We start from the raw sequence: 21767 nt of genomic DNA, 5'->3' as shown, positions 1-21767 counted from the left end.
ACTCGATGACCTCTTGAGGTCCCTTCCAGTCCTATTATTCTATGAAGCAACTAAGGCCTTTGTATCCTTTGCAGATACAAAGCAACTATACCCTACTAAAATTTAACATTTTAAAATTCCTGAAGATAGATGGAGACAGGTTCTCAGAAAGCCTTGCAAAAGAAAGTGCAAACTAATCTGCCCTGTGATCTGCTCAGCTTCTTACATGTAGGGAAGGAGAGCATAAAACTTGCACATATACTCTGTATACTGCTGCACCAGGGATATAATAACCAAGCTTGAGTGAGGAACAAGAGAAATCTTGAGCACACAGATCTGGGGTGTACAGCCTAGCTGACCCTTTCAATCTAATTACTGGTATCTAGCCAGAAAGAAATAGCCTATTTACTAAAGCAGCAGCAAAATTATGCTGATATTCAAGTCGTCATTTTAGACTACAGATAAAATTCCAGTGAGATTAAGAGAGACAAATGACCTTCCAGTTTTATGCTGCTTCACTGATTCTGTGGGTAGTACTGCATCTGTTCATATTCTCTTCACTTTAAGGGAAATTTTTAAAATGAAAAACTTGTGATGCAGAAATGCAAGACAATGGCAGGCCATATGAAGTATTTGTGGGTCACATCCAAGTCAGAGGTTGTGCGCCATAGCTCTATACCAGTGACTTTTGGTTTTCAGAATGAGACATCTTCTAGCAACCTCTGATTAGTATATAGATTTGCAAAGACTATATTGCAATAGGATTTAGGGATATCAATCACAGACCAGAGCCTCATTGTGGCAGACACAAATAAAGGGATAGATTATAAACTGTTTGGGGCAGGGACTAAATCTAAATCAAGTGACAATGGATGGCTACAGACAAAAGCACCATAAGGTAACTGTGAAACAAAACTGGTCACAATGAAAAACAGGGTCAGATCAGTAAAAAAAAAGTGAACAAGTTTGGTAACTACCTAGAAGATTATTTAATTTTCTGTTAGACGGTTTATTTTTATTTGAAGAAATCCATTAGATCGATATTCCACGTTAACAACATTCAGATTCACTCCTATCGTACAAAATTGGTTTTAATCTGATTCTATTTCAATCTTAAACACTCTGGATAGAAATGAAGAAAGTCTTAAGACAGCATGTTCTATGAGGTCTTTCAGTAGGATTATTTAAAATCCCACTTCAGCAAACATTTTAAGCATGTGCTGAATTTGTAACCCAGGTAAGATGGGGCTATTGTAGCTTTTAATCCATGCTTGCACTCTCCTGGTCTTCAGAAACCCCCAATCTAATTTAGACAGACATAAGGGGATGTTTGAGTCATGGTAATTTCCCGATGCTGTTCTATAAACTATAGTTTTGCATGTGGAGATCCTGTTCCTAGCATGGTCCATATGCCAAGTCTTGCTAGGGAAGCCTCAAAGGTGGCAGCCTTATGGCCATCTTCTAATTCCTATGCCATGAGAATTCTCCCATAGCTAATATGGGGCTCACATTATCCCTTTATGATATTTTGATCTCTTTTTTTGGCTCTCATTTGTAAAGTCAACAGTATTTAAGCATGAGCTCAAGGGCTTAGTCAGGACTTAGTAGTTGGGGGTGAGTTAAATGTTAATTGTAACAGTAGCAAATCACGGTAATTTAAAAGAAATAAAGGCAATAGTACATACCATCCAGCAATTCCAGAGTAACTGAAGGATCAACATATTCCCACCAATGCTTTCCATCCGTCGATACAGGAATCTCCCAATTGGACCACTTGCATGCCAAATGAATGCACACACATGCTATCACTGTGGGTTTGTACTGAAGACAGAAGGTAGTAAGGTGCAGGCTGTTGCAGAGAATTCAAACATGTAAAACAAAAAATCCCAAACAAGTCAAGATACAGCATAAGGTTTGGTATCAAAACAACAGATCAAACATTAAATCATAGAACAGTCTTTTGATTAAATTCTGAAGTTATCTTACAGCCTTCAGCAGAGAAAAGGCATTTCATTTTTCTGGTGGAGTTATTTTGCTCTTGTAAAGAAAGCAAAAAAAAAAAAAAAAAAAAAAATAGTATCCCTCAGTTCATTCTACTGTATTTTTACTTACTAACTTTAAAGAAGGGCCAAAATTCAGCATAATATAGTTGATAAAAGTTCAACCACAGTGAAGTCATTATAACAACTTATTACTGACACGCTATATCAAACTTGTAAGCTGAGGGAGATTCTCTAGTTCCCTAGAGGTTGAGAGAATCACTTGTGGGACATGGGCAGCCTTCATTAGGCCCAGGTTTGAGATACAAATCTGCTCACATAGCTTCAATTTCCCAGCTGGCAGTAGCACAAGTATGGCTGGTCTAGCTTGAGTGATTCTACCAGCTATTGCAAATAAAATATCTTCCACACAAGAAGCTATCCCATACCAAAAGGGACCAGCAAAATGGCTAAAGTCCTCCCAAACATTACATATACCCACTTGGATTTTAAACAAAATCATATTAAAACGATATTAAATTTAAGCTAATTTTGCAAAGAACACATAGAAGACTTTTAGATCTATTTCCAGAACATCAGAACAGCTGGATACATTTGTGTGTCTACATTTGGACAATCAATTTTAATTTCACATAAACACTGAAGTTTTTTTTTTTTTAAAAAAAGCATGTTAAGGACAAACATTGCTTAGACTAATTCTAGTCTACCTGGAAAGAAAACGAGGTAATTTTAAGAGTTTTTATGCTGACTGTAGTTTCATTAAGTTAGGACTGGATTAATATATTTAAATTAAGAAAAAATTGCCATTAACTACAAGTGTAAACTATAAATAGCTTTGTACTTACCAAGATGCTCGACTCTCTAGGTTAAGTTTATCTCTTTGTAATCTTTAGCTGCTATTCAGGCTACCAGTTTTAGATTTATGCACTCACAATGGAGAAAATGTTACCAGAAAGCACCACTACACTTCTCATTGTGCATTTAACCCCTTTGTGCCATAAGGCCCTTGTACAATACACCGCACTGCAAACAGAAAGGTACCACCACGGTAGATGGCCCAGTTTCCTGTTGCAACAAGGGTAAGACACATGGAGGGGGCCCTGCAGTAAAGGAAGCTATAGTGTGCTACAACAGTGCAACAAAGAGGTTCAGGATAACAACCTGTTGGTAGCCATGAAATAAGATGTCTGTGCCAAATCCTTGCTTGCTGTAAGAAAAAGAAAATAGAAGAAATTAGCAATCTAAATTGTTAGCTTCATTCTAAAATTAAAATGGTTTAACTTCAAAATGAATATGTAGAATACTAAGACATCAGCTGTCCTTATAAGTAAATTAACTACTTAACTCTTGGCACTGAGGACAGATTTACTCATCCCTTCTGAGCTACACTTGGAGATGGGCAAGTCATTCAGTTCACAAACCTTCCCTTTACAGCAGTGTTTCCCAAATGGTGTTCTGCGGAACCCTGGGGTTCTGTGAGAAAATTCCATTACAATAATATTTTAGGATTTAAAAAATTAATATTATGTGATTTTTGTTTTTAAATACGTGCAATTAAACTAAATGTTGATCTCATGACCTTGTTTAGCATTTGTTTATTATTATCCTTACTTATTTGTGGTCTACTTTTTCAGCTCCATGTATTAGACTGTTATTAGGGGTTCCGCAAAATTCTTTCGAGTTTAAAAGGGTTCCATGGCCAAAAAAAATTGGGAAACACTGCTCTACAGTAAAGTATGTTAATCCTTCTGTCTCTTGAACTGTCTCCATCTGAGCCACAAAATGAGAAGTTTCACTTTCATCCCCCTAACCCTTTCAAATCTAAGATGGTGTAGGTGGATTTCTCTTACTTTCCACACCAATTCTAGTGCTTGCCTGCCTTCCTACTGTAGTTCTAGATATCTTACCACAACTCCCTCCCCCAACAGTTGGGTCAGTCTCAGCTTGACATTCAAATAAGAGAACCAATTTGCACTATAGCTTAGGCCAGAGATTAGTGCTCCTGTCCAGATGAAGGAACATAAGAGTAGTTTAGAAAAACTCAATCATACACTAGCAACCCATAATTACTCTAAAAAGCACTAGAACAGACCAGTTCCCAAACTAGATAGTTTAAGGATTAAATTAGCTTGTATGCACTTACGCCTACTTTAATCAAAATTTAATGCTCATAAGTATGAAACAAAACATTTGACTACATCAGAAACTTCAGTATAGATCTTAAATTCTTAACTCGTTCAAAAGGTCATTAAATTCAGGCTTTGGAATGTTTGACTTGATTAGCACATTCCTGGGGCTTAACAGCCACCAAGTTTCTGGCCCTTATCCATCAAACCCTCAAGGTCCTCACTCTTGGGCACTTACTCTTAAAATGTGTAAAATGGAACACCTGGGCACAACGAGCTTAACTGAAGACTGAATGATGCTTTTCATTGAATCTTCTTACTTGGATAACTACCACTTGAACTACCTGGAGAAAATGTACTGTTGGCTCTTATGTCAAAGGGAGCATGGTCACAAACCTCTATTTTATTTTAAGAGGCTTGTCTGAAAAAGAAAAATTGTAGGAAGTAGCTTTCAAATTCAGTAATCTAGGAAGCTTTTCAAAACTTCATTGTATCAAAATCCAATTGAATTCTGTTTCCCATTACTGCTGATAATAAGATACTAACATGCCTTTTTCTAGGGCTGAGTAAATACCATAATCCATAGTTGAGGACATCAATGAATCCAACAGAAGGGGCAAGAGAATAGGACATTTCCCCACATAAATTTTGCTAACCCACAATAATAGAAAATAAACTGACATTTGGTGGAATTATACAGTAATTCTTCATTTAACACGGTAGATACGTTTCAGAAAATGATCGTGTTAAGTGAAAACGTGTTATGCAGGGGTCAATTTTCCCATAAAAAATAATGGAAAGGGTGGGGGTTGCCTTTCAAGCCCACCTGTGCTCGCAGCTACAGCCTGCACTTGTTAGCAGTTGGGACAGGGACATAAGGTTGGGAGAAAAAGGGGACTGGGTTATAGCAGGGTGAGGAGGTGTTTGGCTCTGGAGAAGGAAAGGGAAGGGAAGGACAGGGGAGGGGGGCTTGCAGCAGGTGGCTGGGTTTCCCCAGCTGGCCGGTTGCCAGCAGCTGCTCTGGACTTCCCCTGCCTTCTTGCAAAGCAGCGGAGGTTTGCCGCTTGCCGCGCCGTTCCCTGGCGACTCCCTCTGGCTGGATGCCTTGGGAGTTCCATGCACAGGGCTTCCCCTGCCTCCTTACAAAGCGGTGGAAGTTTGCCACTTGCTGCGCTGTTCCCGGAGACCCCTACTAGCCGGATGCAAGGCATCCGACCAGAGGGGGTTGCTGGGGAACGGCGCGGAGAGCTTTGTAAGGAGGCAGGGGAAGCCCTGAGCAGCTGCCAGCAACCGGCCAGCTGGGGAAAGCCAGCCGCCGGCTGCAAGTGGGGGGCAAAGGAGAGGGAGCAAAGGATCCCCACAGGGGGTCGCTGGGGAATGGCGCGGCAAGCAGCGAACCTCCGGAGGCAGGGGGAAGCCCTGCGCAGCTGCCAGCTGCAAGAGGAGGGCGGAGGAGTGGGAGCAAAGCATCCGGCCAGAAGAGAACGGTGCGGCGAGCAGCAAACCTCCGCCGTTTTGCAGGGAAAGCCCCGCGCAGCTGCCAGCGACCGACCGGGGAAATTGTTTTATTGCAGGGATGGGTCGTGTTGTTTGAAAATTGTTCCCCAAAAATAATCATGCTATCGCGAAAACGTGTTAAGTGAGGAATTACTGTACAACACATCTAGCTTTTTCAACCTCTGGTAGTAGTTCCATGCCAAACTTTCTCAAAATTAAAACACTTTGATAGCTTTTCCCAAGATGACAAAGGAAAGCATTTTCAGGGCTCTACTTAAAAAAAAAAAGCCACAAACCACCACACACCCCCCCACACCTGACACTTTCATAAGGAAACAAATTAAAACCGGAAGATTAAAGACAGTAGTTTTCTAGCATTTTTGTCAATGTACAAAATAAGACAACCTTACGGATTTTTATATAATACTGAAACTTTCCTGAAGGATATGGAGTTAAAGATGAAATACCACAAATTCATCAATATGACTTCATAATGAAGAAACAGTGGGCTGCTAAATGCTATCAATATGACAAATACAGTAATTATCAAATAAGGAACATTTAACTGTTACTTAAACAACTCTACCTTGCTGTTTACCTTGAACAGCAAGAAACTAAGGGGGGGGGAGAAATCACAATTTGAAAATTGTACAGGTCAGTGGGATGCTTGTACCGACAGCACTTCTGTAATTAAGATTAAGTTTATTCTATTTACTTTCATGTAATCAAATGAGGTTTGTTCAAGATATTCATAGACTTTTTAAACAAGGACAATATATTAATGGCTAGTGAGATCTTACTAAAACAAAGAAACCTAGATAAAAGATGGAACTGCACCTGCATCCCTTTAGAGCAGGCATGTCCAAAGTCCGGCCCGCGGGCCAATTGTGGCCCGTGTTCCGGTTTAATACGGCCCCCCAGGTAATTTGGCAATATCTATCTTTTATGGCCCCCAACGAATCCATATGTATTGAGATGAATACATTGTAAAATCTCAGTTAATGTCAGTTGGTCTAAATCAGTTATAAATATATTTGGACACAACATGTATACTTGGTGTTATGTTCCTGTTCATATTTTTTGAACTTAAAAGTTGACAGACAACCTTTATTACCAATAATATGTAATGTACTTTACAATGTTCCTGACACATATTTCAGCTTCCTGGATTTTTTTTTCATCTGGCCTTCAGATACGAAAGGCAGAGTGATTTAACACCTGTTTAGATTGGTCATCCATGTGACGAAATGAAAAGTATGCCGTTTGCAATAAACTTTGCATAAAATAGTTAATTTGCATTTAATTTTAATGGTTCAAAGAATGTCAGGCAAAATGGTCGGCCCTCACGCATGTTCACTTCATCAAATCTGGCCCTCTTTGAAAAAAGTTTGGACACCCCTGCTTTAGAGCTAATCAGGATTATTTCAGAAATGTGTCAAAAAAGTGAAAGGCAGATCAACAAGGTATGACCTTGTCTAAGATATGAAAGTCATATCAAATCAAGACATTTATCACTCAACGGTTTGATGGCATACAATATGAATTCCAGCAAATAATATGTTTCCTATCATTCTTTATCACTTGGGGGAAGGGCTATCTGACTTAATCCTTCATTGCACAATCAACCATGAAAGAATGGCTTGGATACTTGAAGGAAATAACCAAATCTTTGAGGCAGGACCTGGTGCAATATATCTACATTTCAAGAATCTGGCATCTTCTATAAATGGCAGGATTAGATTATTGAATCTTTTGTTAATGAGTACAGCAACCCTGTTTACCAGATGTGATTCCTATTTTCCCTGAAGACAAGCCAATGGAAAGTACAGAGCTCCTCAGAAGATATTGAAAGTATTTCAGTTTTTTTGTGAGTATAATTTGCATGCTGGTCCCCTTATACATAGGTGCCATCAGCCTGATTATTAGTAAGACTCAACCATTTCAGGTCAAATATTTAGAGAATTTATGGCCCTAGGTGGGAGCACAACCTCCCAGGACACTCAGAGTATATGAGATTCTAAGTAATCCTTACAGTGGGTCTAGGTGAGGAAAAGCTGGGTAGGGAAGCTCCCTTAATGTCCCACGGACAGGAAGATCACAAGCAAGCACTGGAAATGGATGGATCCAGATGAGACCGATCTTCATTCTTAGGCGCAGACTGTTAGAATGCTCTCGTCAAAGGGAAAAGATCAAACAGACACTAGTAAGAGGACTGTGTTGGTGAATACTTAATACATAAGAGAAAGGCTGGGCGAAACCTAGGTACAAGGATTAAGATGTGAACCATCTTGACAGATTGCCAAACACTATTAGACCAGGGGTGTCCAAACTTTTTTCAAAGAGGGCCAGATTTGAAAAAGTGAACATGCGTGAGGGCCGACCATTTTGCCTGACATTCTTTGAACCATTAAAATTAAATGCAAATTAACTATTTTATGCAAAGTTTATTGCAAACGGCATACTTTTCATTTAGTCACATAGATGACAAATCTAAACAGGTGTTAAATCACTCTGCCTTTCATATCTGAAGGCCAGATGAAAAAAAAAAAATCCAGGAAGCTGAAATATATGTCAGGAACATTGTAAAGTACATTACATATTATCAACTTTTAAGTTCAAAAAATATGAACAGGAACATAACACCAAGTATACATGTTGTGTCCAAATATATTTATAACTGATTTAGACCAACTGACATTAACTGAGATTTTACAATGTATTCATCTCAATTGAAAAAAAAAAACTTGCCTACACTAATGTGAAGGGTGAAACTGAGCTCTGGACTGCAGCACATAGGCTAGGTCTGGTTCAAAGGCAGTGGTTTTGATGCGCAAAATGTCACGCAGGTGAGAGTCACTTAGTCTTGTCCTCACGCGGTTCTTTTTAAAGTTCATAGCAGAGAATGTCTTCTCACACATATATGTTGAGCCAAACAAGCTCAGCATTTTCTTAGCCAATGTTTGAATCTCTTGAAACCGGCTCTTATCCAGTTGGCGGTAAAAGTTCACAAGAGAGAGCTGTTGGTGACGACTGCGTAACTCACTGTCACAATGCAGCTCAATGAGCTCGAGCTGCAGCTGATCTGGAGCATCATCGGGGTCAACAGAGAATGGAGAGGAGAAAAGGCTGATCTCCTTTTCAATAGCTACAAAATCCTGAAAGCGCCGTTTAAACTCCCCAGCCAGAGATGCAATGTCTGCTGCATACCTGCTCGTTTGCGCACTGATATTGTCCTGTGGAAAACTGTTCATTATTTCCTGCAACGCTGAAAAATGTATGGTATTGGGCTGTGTTTGAGACAACTGCCTTATGAAAAGTTGCAGCTTTGTCCCAAAGGCTTTGAGGTGTGAATAAAGCTGGTTCACCGCTGCATCTTTCCCCTGAAGACTCGTGTTCAGTACATTCAGATGCTTTGTTATGTCAACTAGAAACCCCAAATCAGCCAGCCAAATAGGATCAGATGGTTCTCGCATTGGTTGTCCCTTTGTTTCCAAGAATTCTCCGATTTCCTTTCTGAGAGAGTAGAAACGCTACAGTGCAGACCCCTGACTGAGCCATCTTACATCGTTGTGATATAAAACATCTTCGTATTCAGCCTGAATGTCCAGTAGAAACTGTTTAAACTGGCGGTGGCACAGGGCTTTAGAGCGAATAAAATTAATAGTCTTTAGCACCGGTTTCATAACATGATCATATTTGAGATGTTTAGCACAGAGAACTTGTTGATGAATGATACAATGGAGTTTAATAGCTTTGCCTCCTTCTTCGATCACCTTGTTACAGATTAGGGTTGATAATCCACTTCGTTCACCAACCATGGCAGGTGCCCCATCAGTAATAATCCCAGTAACTTTGTTCCAAGGCAGTTTCATGTCATCTATGGCGGAACTAACAGAAACAAATAAATCTTTTCCTCTTGTTTGGTCCGTAAGGCTCTGGAGGTCAAGTAGCTCTTCAGTCACATTCATTTCATCGTCCACCCCTCTCATAAAAATCAGCAACTGAGCTGTGTCAGATAGGTCCGTGCTTTCATCACAGGCTATTGAAAAGAAGTCAAAATCCACTCCTTTGGACGTCGACTGTCTCTTAATATCTGATGAAATCTCTTCAATTCTCCGTGCTACAGTGTTACGAGCCAGGCAAATGTTGGCAAACTCTTGCTTCTTCTCGGGACAGATATTCTCAACCATTTTCATAACGCATTCTTTGATAAAGTCACCCTCAGCAAAAGATTTGCAATTTTTAGCAATTAACGTTGCCACCTCATAGCTCGCCCTTGTGGCATTTTCATTTGACTCACGGGCTCTTATGAAAAATTGCTGTTGTAACTTTAAAACAGCTTCAAGTTGCTTCAACTTTTCACTGCGGTCGCGCCCTGTTAGCTTGTCGTATGTGCTATGTCTCGACTGGTAGTGTCTCTTGACATTAAATTCCTTATAAACAGCCACAGTCTCTTGGCATACCAGACAAACACAGTGATTCTGTATTTCAGTGAAGAAATATTCCACTTTCCACCTGTCCTGGAAGCGGCGGCCCTCACTGTCAACTTTCCTTCTCTTATTTACAGTTGCCATTTTTTAAATTGACCAGAAGGGGAAGGGATCATGTGAGCGCAGTGCCAGAGGTTTAATACACTGCCCAAGTAATACACTGCACTAATACACTGCCCAACAAGAATTCTCTTGCCTTTGTGGCTGTTTGTGGTGAAGTGTCTAATGATGAGCTCGGGCGTGTTCGCAGCTCCACGTGCCTGAGCCCGCCAGGAAGCTGACAGTGCGCAGGGCCAATCACAGATACGGAGATATTTCCTGATCTCAGAAGCTGCGGAGTCCGTCCCCGCACTCTCAGCCCCAAGGCAGAGGGCCCGCAGGGTCAGAGGCGGGCGGAGAGCAGGGGAGCGGAGCTGCGGATGTGCCCTACAGGGCAGGCTCTAGGACCGCGGCGGCCGCCATGGATGGCGGCGGCGCAGCCGGAAGCGGCGCGCTGTGCACGCCAGTTCAGAGGAACACCGGGGAGCCAGGAGAGGGGGAGGAAGCGGGGGCTGTCCCCACACACTCAGCCCCAAAGCAGAGGGCCCGCAGAGTCGGAGAGCACAGGGCACACCGGCCTCATGGCGGCCCGGGGGCAGGGCGAACCCGCAGCCAAGCGGGGGAGCGGGGCTGCGGACGTGCCCTACAGGGCAGGGTCTAGGACCGCGGCGGTGGCGCGGACCGAAGCGGCGCGCTATGCGCGCCAGTTCAAAAGAGCACGAGGGAGCCGGGGGGGGGGGGGGGCGCGAAGTGGGGGCCGTATTAAATCCGAAAGCGGGCCGCAATTGGCCCGTGGGCCAGACTTTGGACATGCCTGCTATTAGACCTTTAAAAATAGTCTGAAGAAGCCTGAAGTAAAAGTTCACAATGGACAGGTTTCCTTTAATAAGTTATTTAGGTCTTCCCACAACCATCTCAGAACACTACCTGAATTGCTATGGTCATGACATCCTCTAGAAAAGATATATTTGGGTCTACCTGCACTTTCACAGGGTCATTTTTTCTGTCAGTTTCAACCATAGATGATCAGATTATACTGGAGATTTGGAAGGCTTACAGACTTTCTGTGTAATTCCCACATTAGTAGAGTAAGGACAAAGGCTATCTTCAGATAGCTGGCAATGAAGGGTAAAAGAGAGACAGGTCTCCCACAAGGCAGCTAAGTCAAACCAAAGTCCCTGGCTGCCAATGTTAATTTTCAGTAGGACCTTGTGACCCAGTGTAGATGCATGACTAATTGGTGAGGGGCTTCTGCTCAAATGCATCAAGAAAGGTCCCCAAGATGGGAATTAGTGCACTAATTAATGCCATTCAAGTTAATTAGAACTAAGCTCCAAACACCAGACTGGAATGGGCGCCAGAAATAAAGGGCAGTAGTCTCAGCAATGGGAAAGAGGAATATTTTCTTACTTTGGAACTCTTAGCTAGCACAGGAGCCGGTAACTTAATCTTTGACTTAATCTTAATTAGTAACATGAATTTTCCTTTCAATACCAAAGTCTTCAGAATGGGAATTTCTTACTCCCAGGTCATTACAGATACATTGTGTACTTTAAGAAAGGAGACAGGACCACAATTGCCTAGTCTGTTACCGCTAATGAAGAATGTTGAGTCAGCCTGATGTCCCCTATCTTCCACCTACCAGAATACCCATATCTTCTTCTCTCAGACTTAGATATCCTAACACTGGATCTTCAAATATTCACAGATTTAGTGAGTTTAAAGTCAGAAGGCACCATCAGATGATCTTGTATGGGCTTCTGTGTATTAAATTTCACTCAGTTATTCTTTGTACTGAGCTTAATCATTTGTTCTTTGACTACCATATATTTTTCAGAAAGATACCCAACCTCGATCTGATAAATTCAAGAGATAGTGAATCAATTGCTTCCCTTGGCAATTTGTTCCGGTGGTTAATCACCCCCCTCCTCCAACTAAAACTCAGTGCTGCATTCTACTTTAAATTTGTTTGGCTTCAGCTTCCAGCCATTGCTGGTTCCTATGCATTTCTCCACTAGACTAAATAAAAAGCTCTTCAGTGATAGGGTATTTTCTTCCAAAGGGCCTCCATTGCAAGGATAAGATCTGAAATTTCATTCTCGAATGGGCAGATTGGAAATGTTACGGCAGATGTGCCAGAGAGCCCCCTTCACCCAAGCATCTAGGAAAACAAGTACGAGTCTGAGATAGGAAATTTGTTGTTACAAGCAGGTATGTCTGAAACCCCATTTTTGGGGCTAACTCTACCAACTCTTTAGTGATGCATGTTATTAGTAATTAAGTTTTAGGAAAAATATAAGTCTGATGTAAAAATGTCAGCCTCCCCGAGAATGGGGCTGCCAGTCCTTGCTCGCCTACCTCCTGGGGACTTTGCTGCAGCGAACAAAAACATACCACCATGCCATCATTGAGAAACAACCATAGATAAGTTTGTGATAAGAACCAGCAGCTTATAAAAAGAGGTAATTGATGAAAAAATTGTCTGGTTTGTTTATGCAACAAATTCTCCTTTCCATATAACTGAGAATCCACACTAACAACATGGTTCAGTCATTAAAACCAGGATGCAGTCCACCCAACAGAGCAGAGGTCACAGGCAAATTGGTAGATAAAGTTCATGAATGAAATTGAGAAGTGCCCAAAAAGTCTAGAGGGTAAAATTGTTAGCCTAATTCTGATGGGTGAAGTAATATCCAAAGATCCTGCTGTATTTGTGTGACAACAGAAGAAGAGAATGACTTTCTTAAAGAAAAAAACGGATGCATCAGGAAATGCACATACAGCAGAATACTTACAAGAAGAAGTAGCAATAAAAGCCATAACAAACTGTGAAAAATAATTTAAACTAGCAGGTGAGGCCAGTGGTTGATTGGGGAAAGTCATTTTGTATAGATTACACTTATATTTAATTTCTTGAATTTTCAAATATGTAATAGAATTTATTAATGTGCTTGCAAAGGAAAGTAAAAGAACAGTTTTAAATTTGTAGGATTTCAACTTCAAACATCATTCATTTTGTTGAACAATCACCATACATAGTACACCTGAATCAAATTCATAAAGCTTCCATTACTCTTTCCGTAACTATTTTGATTACGTGATTTGTAACAAATGTTCTTTGCACTAAAATGTTGAATAGGTGACTAGATTTTGTTAGAGTGCATAAAAATATTTGCTGCTAATAGTCACGATTTTTTTCCAACAAAAACAAAAATAATTATTTAAACCTTTTACCCAGCATATTCTGGTTAAAAGTTAGTGCATTCAGATAACTTAAGTGGCAGGATTGCTTATGCACACTTCGTTCTCTGTAGGTAATCATGAAGTATGACTTAATTTTGCACAAACAAATCCACAAACTCTTCAAAATGTAATAGATGTCTAGTATGCAGGTTGGTCACAGACAATGCTGCAAAGTATCCACAACAAGAAGAAATTCAGAAGAGAGTCCCAAGCTAATAACGTTGGCTATGTCTAGACTACATGCCTCTGCCGACAGAGGCATGTAAACTAAGCTACCCCACATGGTCAAAGAAGCTGGGATTTAAATATCTCCGGCTTCATTAAAATAAACATTGCCACCGCGCTGTGCCGACTCAGCTGATCGTCAGCACAGTGCGCAAGTCAAAATGCAGATCGGTCGACAGCAGAAGCCTTTGTCCACCGCTCCTGTAAACCTTGTTTCACTATAAGAATATAAACTATACTGCGGTTCCCCCACTTATCAAGTAGTTGATGGAAATTCCACTAACTAGTCAATTAGTTGATTAAATTTAACATCTCTACACACAAAACCTATTTACTGAACCAGATCTGCTCAATCAAACTCCAGCAATTTTTCTATAGACGGATATAAATCTTTAAGGACGCACAGGACTGCCATGATCATATTCCAGCCACACCCCAATTTTAAAATAAATTTCAAATCACCACATCAGCAGCACCTCTTTAAAGAAAAAGATCTGTGTTTTTAAAATGCAACCCCACCTAAACAGATGGTCCTAGCTTCATGCACAAGCAGAATATAAGTATATTCATAATAAGCTTATCCAAGTTAATTTCTTCCTACACCATTGATGGAAAAACTAAAACTAGTATCTTGGATACTTAATTCTGAAAATAGATGGGACTAGAGAATAATCTCCTGCAATTTTTTTCTTAACAAGGGACATACATTTGAGTGATCATACTATTTTGAATGCTATTACAGTTAGTTTAGTTTTATATTCTTACATCCTAAAAGCCAGTTAGATGGCTCTTGTATGGAATTTTTGGGAAAAAACCACTAATACCATACCAAGATCTTGTAGACCAATTTCAGCACAGAATACACTGTAGAAATCTTAACACAGATATATAGGCTTATAAACACCAATAGCCACTTAGCTACAGTCACTCTACTGGAAAAAGTTACACAAGGATGCAATCACTGGTTGACTATAAGTTATTTAATTGCTTGCCAACACTACTCCAATTCAAATAAAATAGCTCTCAGATTACAGAGATACTGTTCTTATTTATAGCATCAGTCACATCTCTCAAAAGCGTTTGCATGTGGTAGATCTTCTATGTACTCTGCCCATCACTGCTTGCTGATGTATGCATTGACAGAGCAGAACTCAACAAGAACACAGGATGATTGTATCCATGCAAGAGTTTTACTTGTAGAAAGTTGCATATTCAAATTAGCTAGCCTTCTAATGTATTTAATTCTGCAGCAGATATTATAAGAGAAGCACTTTATGAATGAAATCATGAATGGTCATCCCAAATATCTGGTGGCACCCAGATAGGGCAGAAGTAATGAGGGATCTCAAGGGCAGAAGTAATGAGGGATCTCAAGGACTTGTTTCTTCCAAATCAGACCATAGGAGACTAAGTAGAACTACTTCTGTGATTGCCTACTGAGGGGACTGCAAGGAAGAATTGAGATGACAGGCCCATGGAATAAGTAGAGAAGAGTGACAAAAAAAAAAAAGAAAAGAGTAAAAGATCTAATAATTGATGGACTCATCAAGGAAATCCTGTATACTCTTCTTAATTATACAGGCCACTAACATTTAAAGAACGTTTTCAAAATCTGGCTTTTAGTAACCGGAAATATATAAGTTTGAAGAGTGCTTTTTGGGTAACAGATAAGCAGAGAAAATAGATGTGTCAATATTTACTCACACTGGGGAAGACACTTCATAAATCACTGTATTGAAGATCACTGACCTCTCACTAACTGCGTACATTTCACAACATCTGTGTGTGGATGTTCAATGGTAATCTCAAAACCTGAAAAATTAAGAATTTGTTTCAGAAGTTGCAGTACATTTGTATTTATACAAAACAAAGATCTAATGTGTCAAATGCCACTCTCTGCAGCTCATGAACACTGCAGTGCTCCCCTCCCTAAAGTCAATAAGCCACATCAGGGAATTGTGATTTGACCCTCATTTCACAACAATTCTTTTGTAAATATGGAATAAATTCAGTAAAAATATGCTTTATATGGCTTTCAGTCAGAGTTCTCATTTGCTAATATGAAACATTCACATACTTTGTGGCTCAGAAAATGGTTTAAGTTTCTAATCATAAAATGAAATTATTCTACAAGTGGTGATGTCACTAAGAATAATGATGACCATGTCATCCAGAGTACTTTTGTGGTTTAGTTTTTATAACAGCAGGAAAAACAAAAGCGATACAACTGTGGTATAAAGCTTTTCCCATTTGCTTGAAGAGGCCTGCAGATTTCAGTTTAGCATGTGACTAAGTTCATACATCTCTATGTGGCTCTTCCAGTAAATCAAAAGTTGACATTTCAGTAGTTTATAAATGCAATTTGAATAAAAATATTGAATATATTTAATAACTGTCCAATTTTTGAAATGCTGTTATGCATTGATCAGTGTTTAGATATTGATTTTAATGCCAAATCTATCTGAAAAATTGTGCAGGCAAGATGCCATTTAATATAACATACCTAAAGTCTGAAGCATTATTGTTTCAAGTATAACCAGTTCTTGGGCCTGCTGAAGGTATGCCTGAAATGTTAAAAAAAAAGTTACTATCAAGACCTACTAGAGAAATGTATTTTACTTACCAAAGTCTCAAATAGAAACGGCACAGACAACATGGTAAGACCTCAAATGTTCTTACGTTTGATTTACTATGTTCTGATACACATCTGGATTGTCAATTAAAAGTTAACTATTTGAGAAAATTTCCTTGCTCTCACAAAGGTAATTTAGCCACTCACTGGGAGCATAAATAAAATCTGAGAGAACTATTTTCATAATTGAGCATGAAAATAAGTACTGTATTCCACAAGAAAATATGATTGCTGCCTGATGGGGAATTTTCCTATTCCAATAGAGCAGAACCTCAGAATTACAAACTGACCAGTTAATTACACGCCTCGTTTGGAACTGCACGAAAGTCATGCAGCAGCAGAAACCAGAAAAAGAAAAATGTATATAAAAGATTTAACAAGGTAATGAAACTGTTTCTCTGCTTGTTTCATTTAAATTAAAATGGTTGAAAGCATCATCTTCTGCACAGTAAAGTTTCAAAGCTGTATTAAGCCAATAGTCAGTTGTAACTTTTGAAAGAACTTTTCATAGAATCATAGGACTGGAAGGGACCTCAAGAGGTCATCGAGTCCAGCCCTCCGCCCTCAAGGCAGGACCAAGCTCCATCTACACCATCCCTGACAGATGTCTATCTAACCTGTTCTTAAATATCTCCAGAGAGGGAGATTCCACCACCTCCCTTGGCAATTTATTCCAATAGTTGACCACCCTGACAGTTAGGAATATTTTCCTAATGTCCAATCTAAACCTCCCCTGCTGCACTTTAAGCCCATTATTCCTTGTCCTGTCCTCAGAAACCAAGAGGAACAAATTTTCTCCTTCCTCCTTGTGACACCCTTTTAGATATTTGAAAACCGCTATCATGTCCCCCCTTAATCTTCTTTTTTCCAAACTAAACAAGCTCAGTTCATGAAGCCTGGCTTCATAGGTCATGTTCTCTAAACCTTTAATCATTCTTGTCGCTCTTCTCTGTACCCTTTCCAATTTCTCCACATCTTTCTTGAAATGTGGCGCCCAGAACTGGACACAGTACTCCAGCTGAGGCCTAACTAGTGCAGAGTAGAGCGGCAGAATGACTTCACGAGTTTTGCTTACAACTCACCTGTTGATACAACCTAGAATCATATTTGCTTTTTTTGCAACAGCATCACACTGTTGACTCATATTCTACTTGTGGTCCACTATGACCCCTAGATCCCTTTCCGCCATGCTCCTTCCTAGACAGTCGCTTCCCATCTTGTATGTATGGAACTCCAAAGAAGTTGCAACCCCACCCAGTTTGGTATCATCTGCAAACTTAATAAGCGAACTCTCTATCCCAATATCTACATCATTGATGAAGATATTGAACAGTACAGGTCCCAAAACAGACCCTTGAGGAACTCCACTTGTTATCCCTTTCCAGCAGGATTTAGAACCATTAACAACAACTCTCTGACTACGGTTATCCAGCCAATTATGCACCCACCTTATCGTGGCCCTATCTAAGTTATATTTGCCTAGTTTATCAATAAGATTTTGAAAGTAATGTTTTCTGTTCCAGTATGAACATTTCAATTACGATCAAACTCTATTCCCAAGATGTTTCTAACGGAGGTTCTATTATTGATAAGTAAGGCAAAACATTTATCAGCTTCTAAACTAGTATTAAAAACACACCCAGCATGTAAAAGTTACTGTGTCCTTATGATATGTTAATCAATATTAACCTATGTACCTATCACAAAAGTTAACTGAAAATACAGTAGAAAAGTTATTATATGCACAAGTGTCCAAACAAAAAGGGAAGGACACACTTTAGTTTTCATGAAACATTAGTAATCATGATAGGTCCAGTAATGACTATACTATTAAATTACATGCAAGACAAATTAATGATTTAAATATTGGAAGTGTCTTCTATATCTGGCTGAGGATATTAATCCAGTCAAGAAATTCATCTGATGTGCCAACTGTATCTTGAGAAGAATTTCAATTAGGTTTAAAACATCACATCCACATACATCACTTTTTGTATCCAGCTGTTGCTCTTGAGGATGAAGGCAGGCATGTGCTACTTTGATAACATGTTCCAGTTTTCGTGGCTGTTCTTCTACTTTAGCAGCCAAAAACAATGCAGTAGGAGAAATTATCTGTAAGAGATGATAATTTTTAGTTTTGAAAAAAATTATTCTTTTCTGCAAGCAGGGCTTAGAGTTACATGGAGAATGTGAACTGCAAAACGTATTAAAAAGTTTATACTAGAGATGAGAAAATATACAGAGTAAAAAATGAGAGTTACTCTAGTTGAATTTCAGTATCAGCATTCTCCTGCTCACCTAAAGAGAAAAAAATTGTAAGCATTAAACCAGTGGTTTTCAAACTCTTGTGACCCAGCTGAAAAAACTGTTGATGCCTGCAACCTATCAAAATATCTTTTGATTAGAATGCAGGCTATGTGGTGGGGCCAGGAATGACAGAGGGGGCCTCAGGGATGAGGAAGGAGACTGGGACATAGGCTTACTTCCAGCGGCTCCTGGTCAGTAGTGCTGCAGGGACACTAAGGCAGGTTTTCTGCTTGTCCTTGCACCACAGCCCATACTGTACCCCAGAAGTGACCAGCACCCACTGCCCCACCCCCCAAAAGCTTCCATTGGACAGGAACCAACTAATGGGAGTGAGGAGCTAGTAGTTAGGGCAGGGGCAACACTTAGAATTCCGGAGACTTCTTATGTAGGAGCCAAACCTATTGGCGTCCACTGCTGGGGCACACCTAACAGCAAAGTGACCCAGTGCTTGACCTTCCGAGACCCAGTACTGACCCATACTTTGAAAACCACAACATCAAACTGTACTATGATCAAGAAATGTTTCAAGCTAAATTAATTCCAACAAATAGCTGACATTACTTCATCAAACAGTCATCAAACCAAGAAGAGCTGATTCCATTTTAGATTTAGTAGTTCTGGTAAGTAGCAAGAATCTCACTGAAGAACTGGCTGTAGAGGAAAACCTTGGTTCCAGTGTTTCATGAACTTAATTAAAACTAAATTAAATAGAAGGATAAACATAAATAGTCTGTAATTATGGCCCTTCATTTCAAAAGAGCAAACTTTAGTAAATTAGGACAATTAGTTTGGGGAAAAAAGGCTCTTAATGTGAAAGATGATTGGATGATTGTCAAAATTGTAGACATTTGAAGCCTGCACCCCCAAATAAGGAGAAAAAAAATTGTAGGCAAAGGCTACGGACCAAATTGAATGAACAAGAATCTCAAATTATTAAGAAAAAGCAGAAATCCGACAAGCAACAGAAGAAGGGATGGATCAACAAGAAAAGCTGCCTCTTCAAGGTCAGAAACTGTAAGAGAGAAATAATGAGAACTGCCAAAAGCTATGCAGAGTTGGACTATGCAAAGGAAATTAAAACCAATAGTAAAAAGCTTTTTAGTTGTATAAATAAAAAGAAAACAAGTAAAAGAAGAAGAAGGGATTGCTAAGCACTGACAGGTTACTTTCTGCAATTAGAAAGCATGGTACAACACCTAACTGATTTTTTTGGTCTCAGTTTTTAATAAGGGTAACAAGGAACTCAGGGCTAGCAGCTCTGTGGCAAATGGATTTGAAGATAAGGAAGTTGAAAATTACCACACCCAAGATAGAAGTTAAATTTGATCCCTTTTAAAACTGTTAAATCAGGGGACCAGAATCTCTATCCATTAATATTAAAGGAACTTGCACATGAAACTGCAAGCCCTACAGCAAGTACTCGATGACTGAAGCATTGCTAATGTACTATCCATTTTTAAGGAAAAAAGTGATCTAGGAAACAATGCTGTCAGTTGACCTCAATTCCATGAAAGGCCTAGAAATATATTTGGAAAAGCAAGTAGTTATTAATATAGAGGTAAATGGTAACTGGAAAAAAAAATACACACAACACGGTTTTAACAAAAGACCTATGGTTAGACCAACTGATGTCTTTCTTTAAGATTTATTTTTTGTAGAAAATAAGGTATGCAGCAGATCGAAGCTGGATTTCAGTAATGCATGACATTTCCACATGGAAAATTAGTTAAATTGGAGAAGATGGGGATTAAAATGAGAATTCAAAAGTAGGAAAAGGAAATAAAGGGGAGACTACAACACAAAGAAAGGTAAACTCCCAGATTGGAGGGAGATTACCAGTGGAGTTCACCAGGGATCAGTCTCTGGACTAATATTATTTAACATTTTCATTGGTGATTTGGCATAAATAGTGCAAATGTGTTGTTAAAATCTGTGAATACCACAAAGTTGGGAGGTATTGCCAATATAGAAGAGGACCTGACTATTATACAAGATTTGAAAACTCGAGTAATGGAAAAATATAATTGTTTAAGACTTTCTATCCATCAGCTGAACACATCAATTGGAAGCAACAAAGCAGGAGAAAGACCTGGCTGTACTGCTTGATCACAGGATGACTGAGTCGCCAATATGATGCAGGCATTAAAATGGTTTGTGCAATCAGGATGAATCTGACAACGTAATTCCAATAGCTCTAGAGAAGTGTTATTACCATTATAAGACACTGGTGAGACCTCATCGGAACAAATGTGATCTCCTATGTTTAAGAAAAATTAATTCAAACAGACAGGTGAGGAGCAAAAGATAATCAGAGGAATGGAGAACGGTCCTTATGTGAGAACATGTTAGGTGCTTGTTTAAAAGTCTCAGGAGAGCCGTGTTAGTTTGTAATTTTAAAAATGAGTAGTGGAGGAAGAGAGAGAATCATGAGTGACTTCAGGACCCTCATCTGAAGAAGTAGGTTTGGCCCAGAAAAGCTCATGATACTATATATTTTTTTTTGTTCAACTCTAAGGTGCCACAGGTCTACTCATCATTTTTAAGGAGCTTGGTTTGTTTAGCCAGGATGGGGAACCTAAGGCCTGGGGACTGGATTTGGCTTAAGGCTTGGGGCTCTCCCTACCACACATACATTGAGGAACCTATGCTGGTACTCCAGGCCACCCCACTGCCCCACCGCAGAGCTGGAGCAACAATCTACCAAGCTGTCCCCCCTAGGCTCTGGTGTGGGAGGGAAATGGGAGTGTCCTTCTCCTTCTCAGTCAGACTGTCTACACAGCAATGTTATTTAGTCTGCGTCCAAACAGCAAGCAGTTACTACAACATAATGTCGACCTAATGTTGCTGAAGGACTTCTTACTCAGACTCCTGTAACCCTCATTTTACGAGTAAGGGAAGCCGGAGGAAGAGTGCTCTCAGACTTCCTGCTGTGCCGACAGTGCCAAAAGCCAAAATAAGTTATTTTGACTTAAGCTACGCAACTGACATAGCTCAACTGCACATCATATATCGGCTATAGCCCTACTGTGTAGACATGCCCTCAGAGGCCACATCAGTGAAGGTTTGTTTTGGGGGTTTGGCTGGTTTTTTTTTTTTTTTTTGCTTCTCACTTGTGTGTGCCTCCTGCCCCCGATTAATTTTCATGTGAGTCAGCAGCCCCCAAACCAAAAAAGGTTTTCCACCTCTGGGTTAGACTTGAGAGAAGATATGATTGCTTGCTTTAAACACA

The 21767-nt window shown here is 39.8% G+C and overlaps 1 protein-coding gene across 4 annotated transcripts in view; it reads right to left on the bottom strand.

Annotated features, from left to right (window-relative positions):
• CCNT2 (cyclin T2) overlaps positions 1-21767 on the bottom strand; it is a 51709-nt gene that overhangs the window by 15737 nt on the left and 14205 nt on the right. For all 4 annotated transcript variants that reach the window (XM_075933281.2, XM_075933283.2, XM_075933284.2 and 1 more), the window contains 5 exons: positions 18215-18343; positions 16103-16163; positions 15349-15411; positions 3141-3186; positions 1665-1828 (listed from right to left, as the gene is read on the bottom strand). In XM_075933281.2, the coding sequence (XP_075789396.1) occupies positions 1665-1828; positions 3141-3186; positions 15349-15411; positions 16103-16163; positions 18215-18343 (463 nt within the window). The remainder of the gene's footprint in view (positions 1-1664; positions 1829-3140; positions 3187-15348; positions 15412-16102; positions 16164-18214; positions 18344-21767) is intronic.

Source organism: Pelodiscus sinensis, chromosome 7 (assembly GCF_052426305.1).
Source record: "Pelodiscus sinensis isolate ZL-2025 chromosome 7, ASM5242630v1, whole genome shotgun sequence".
NCBI classification, from domain to species: domain Eukaryota; kingdom Metazoa; phylum Chordata; order Testudines; family Trionychidae; genus Pelodiscus; species Pelodiscus sinensis.
Note: the sequence above shows the minus strand (reverse complement) of the source record. Positions and strands in the feature narration are given on the sequence as shown.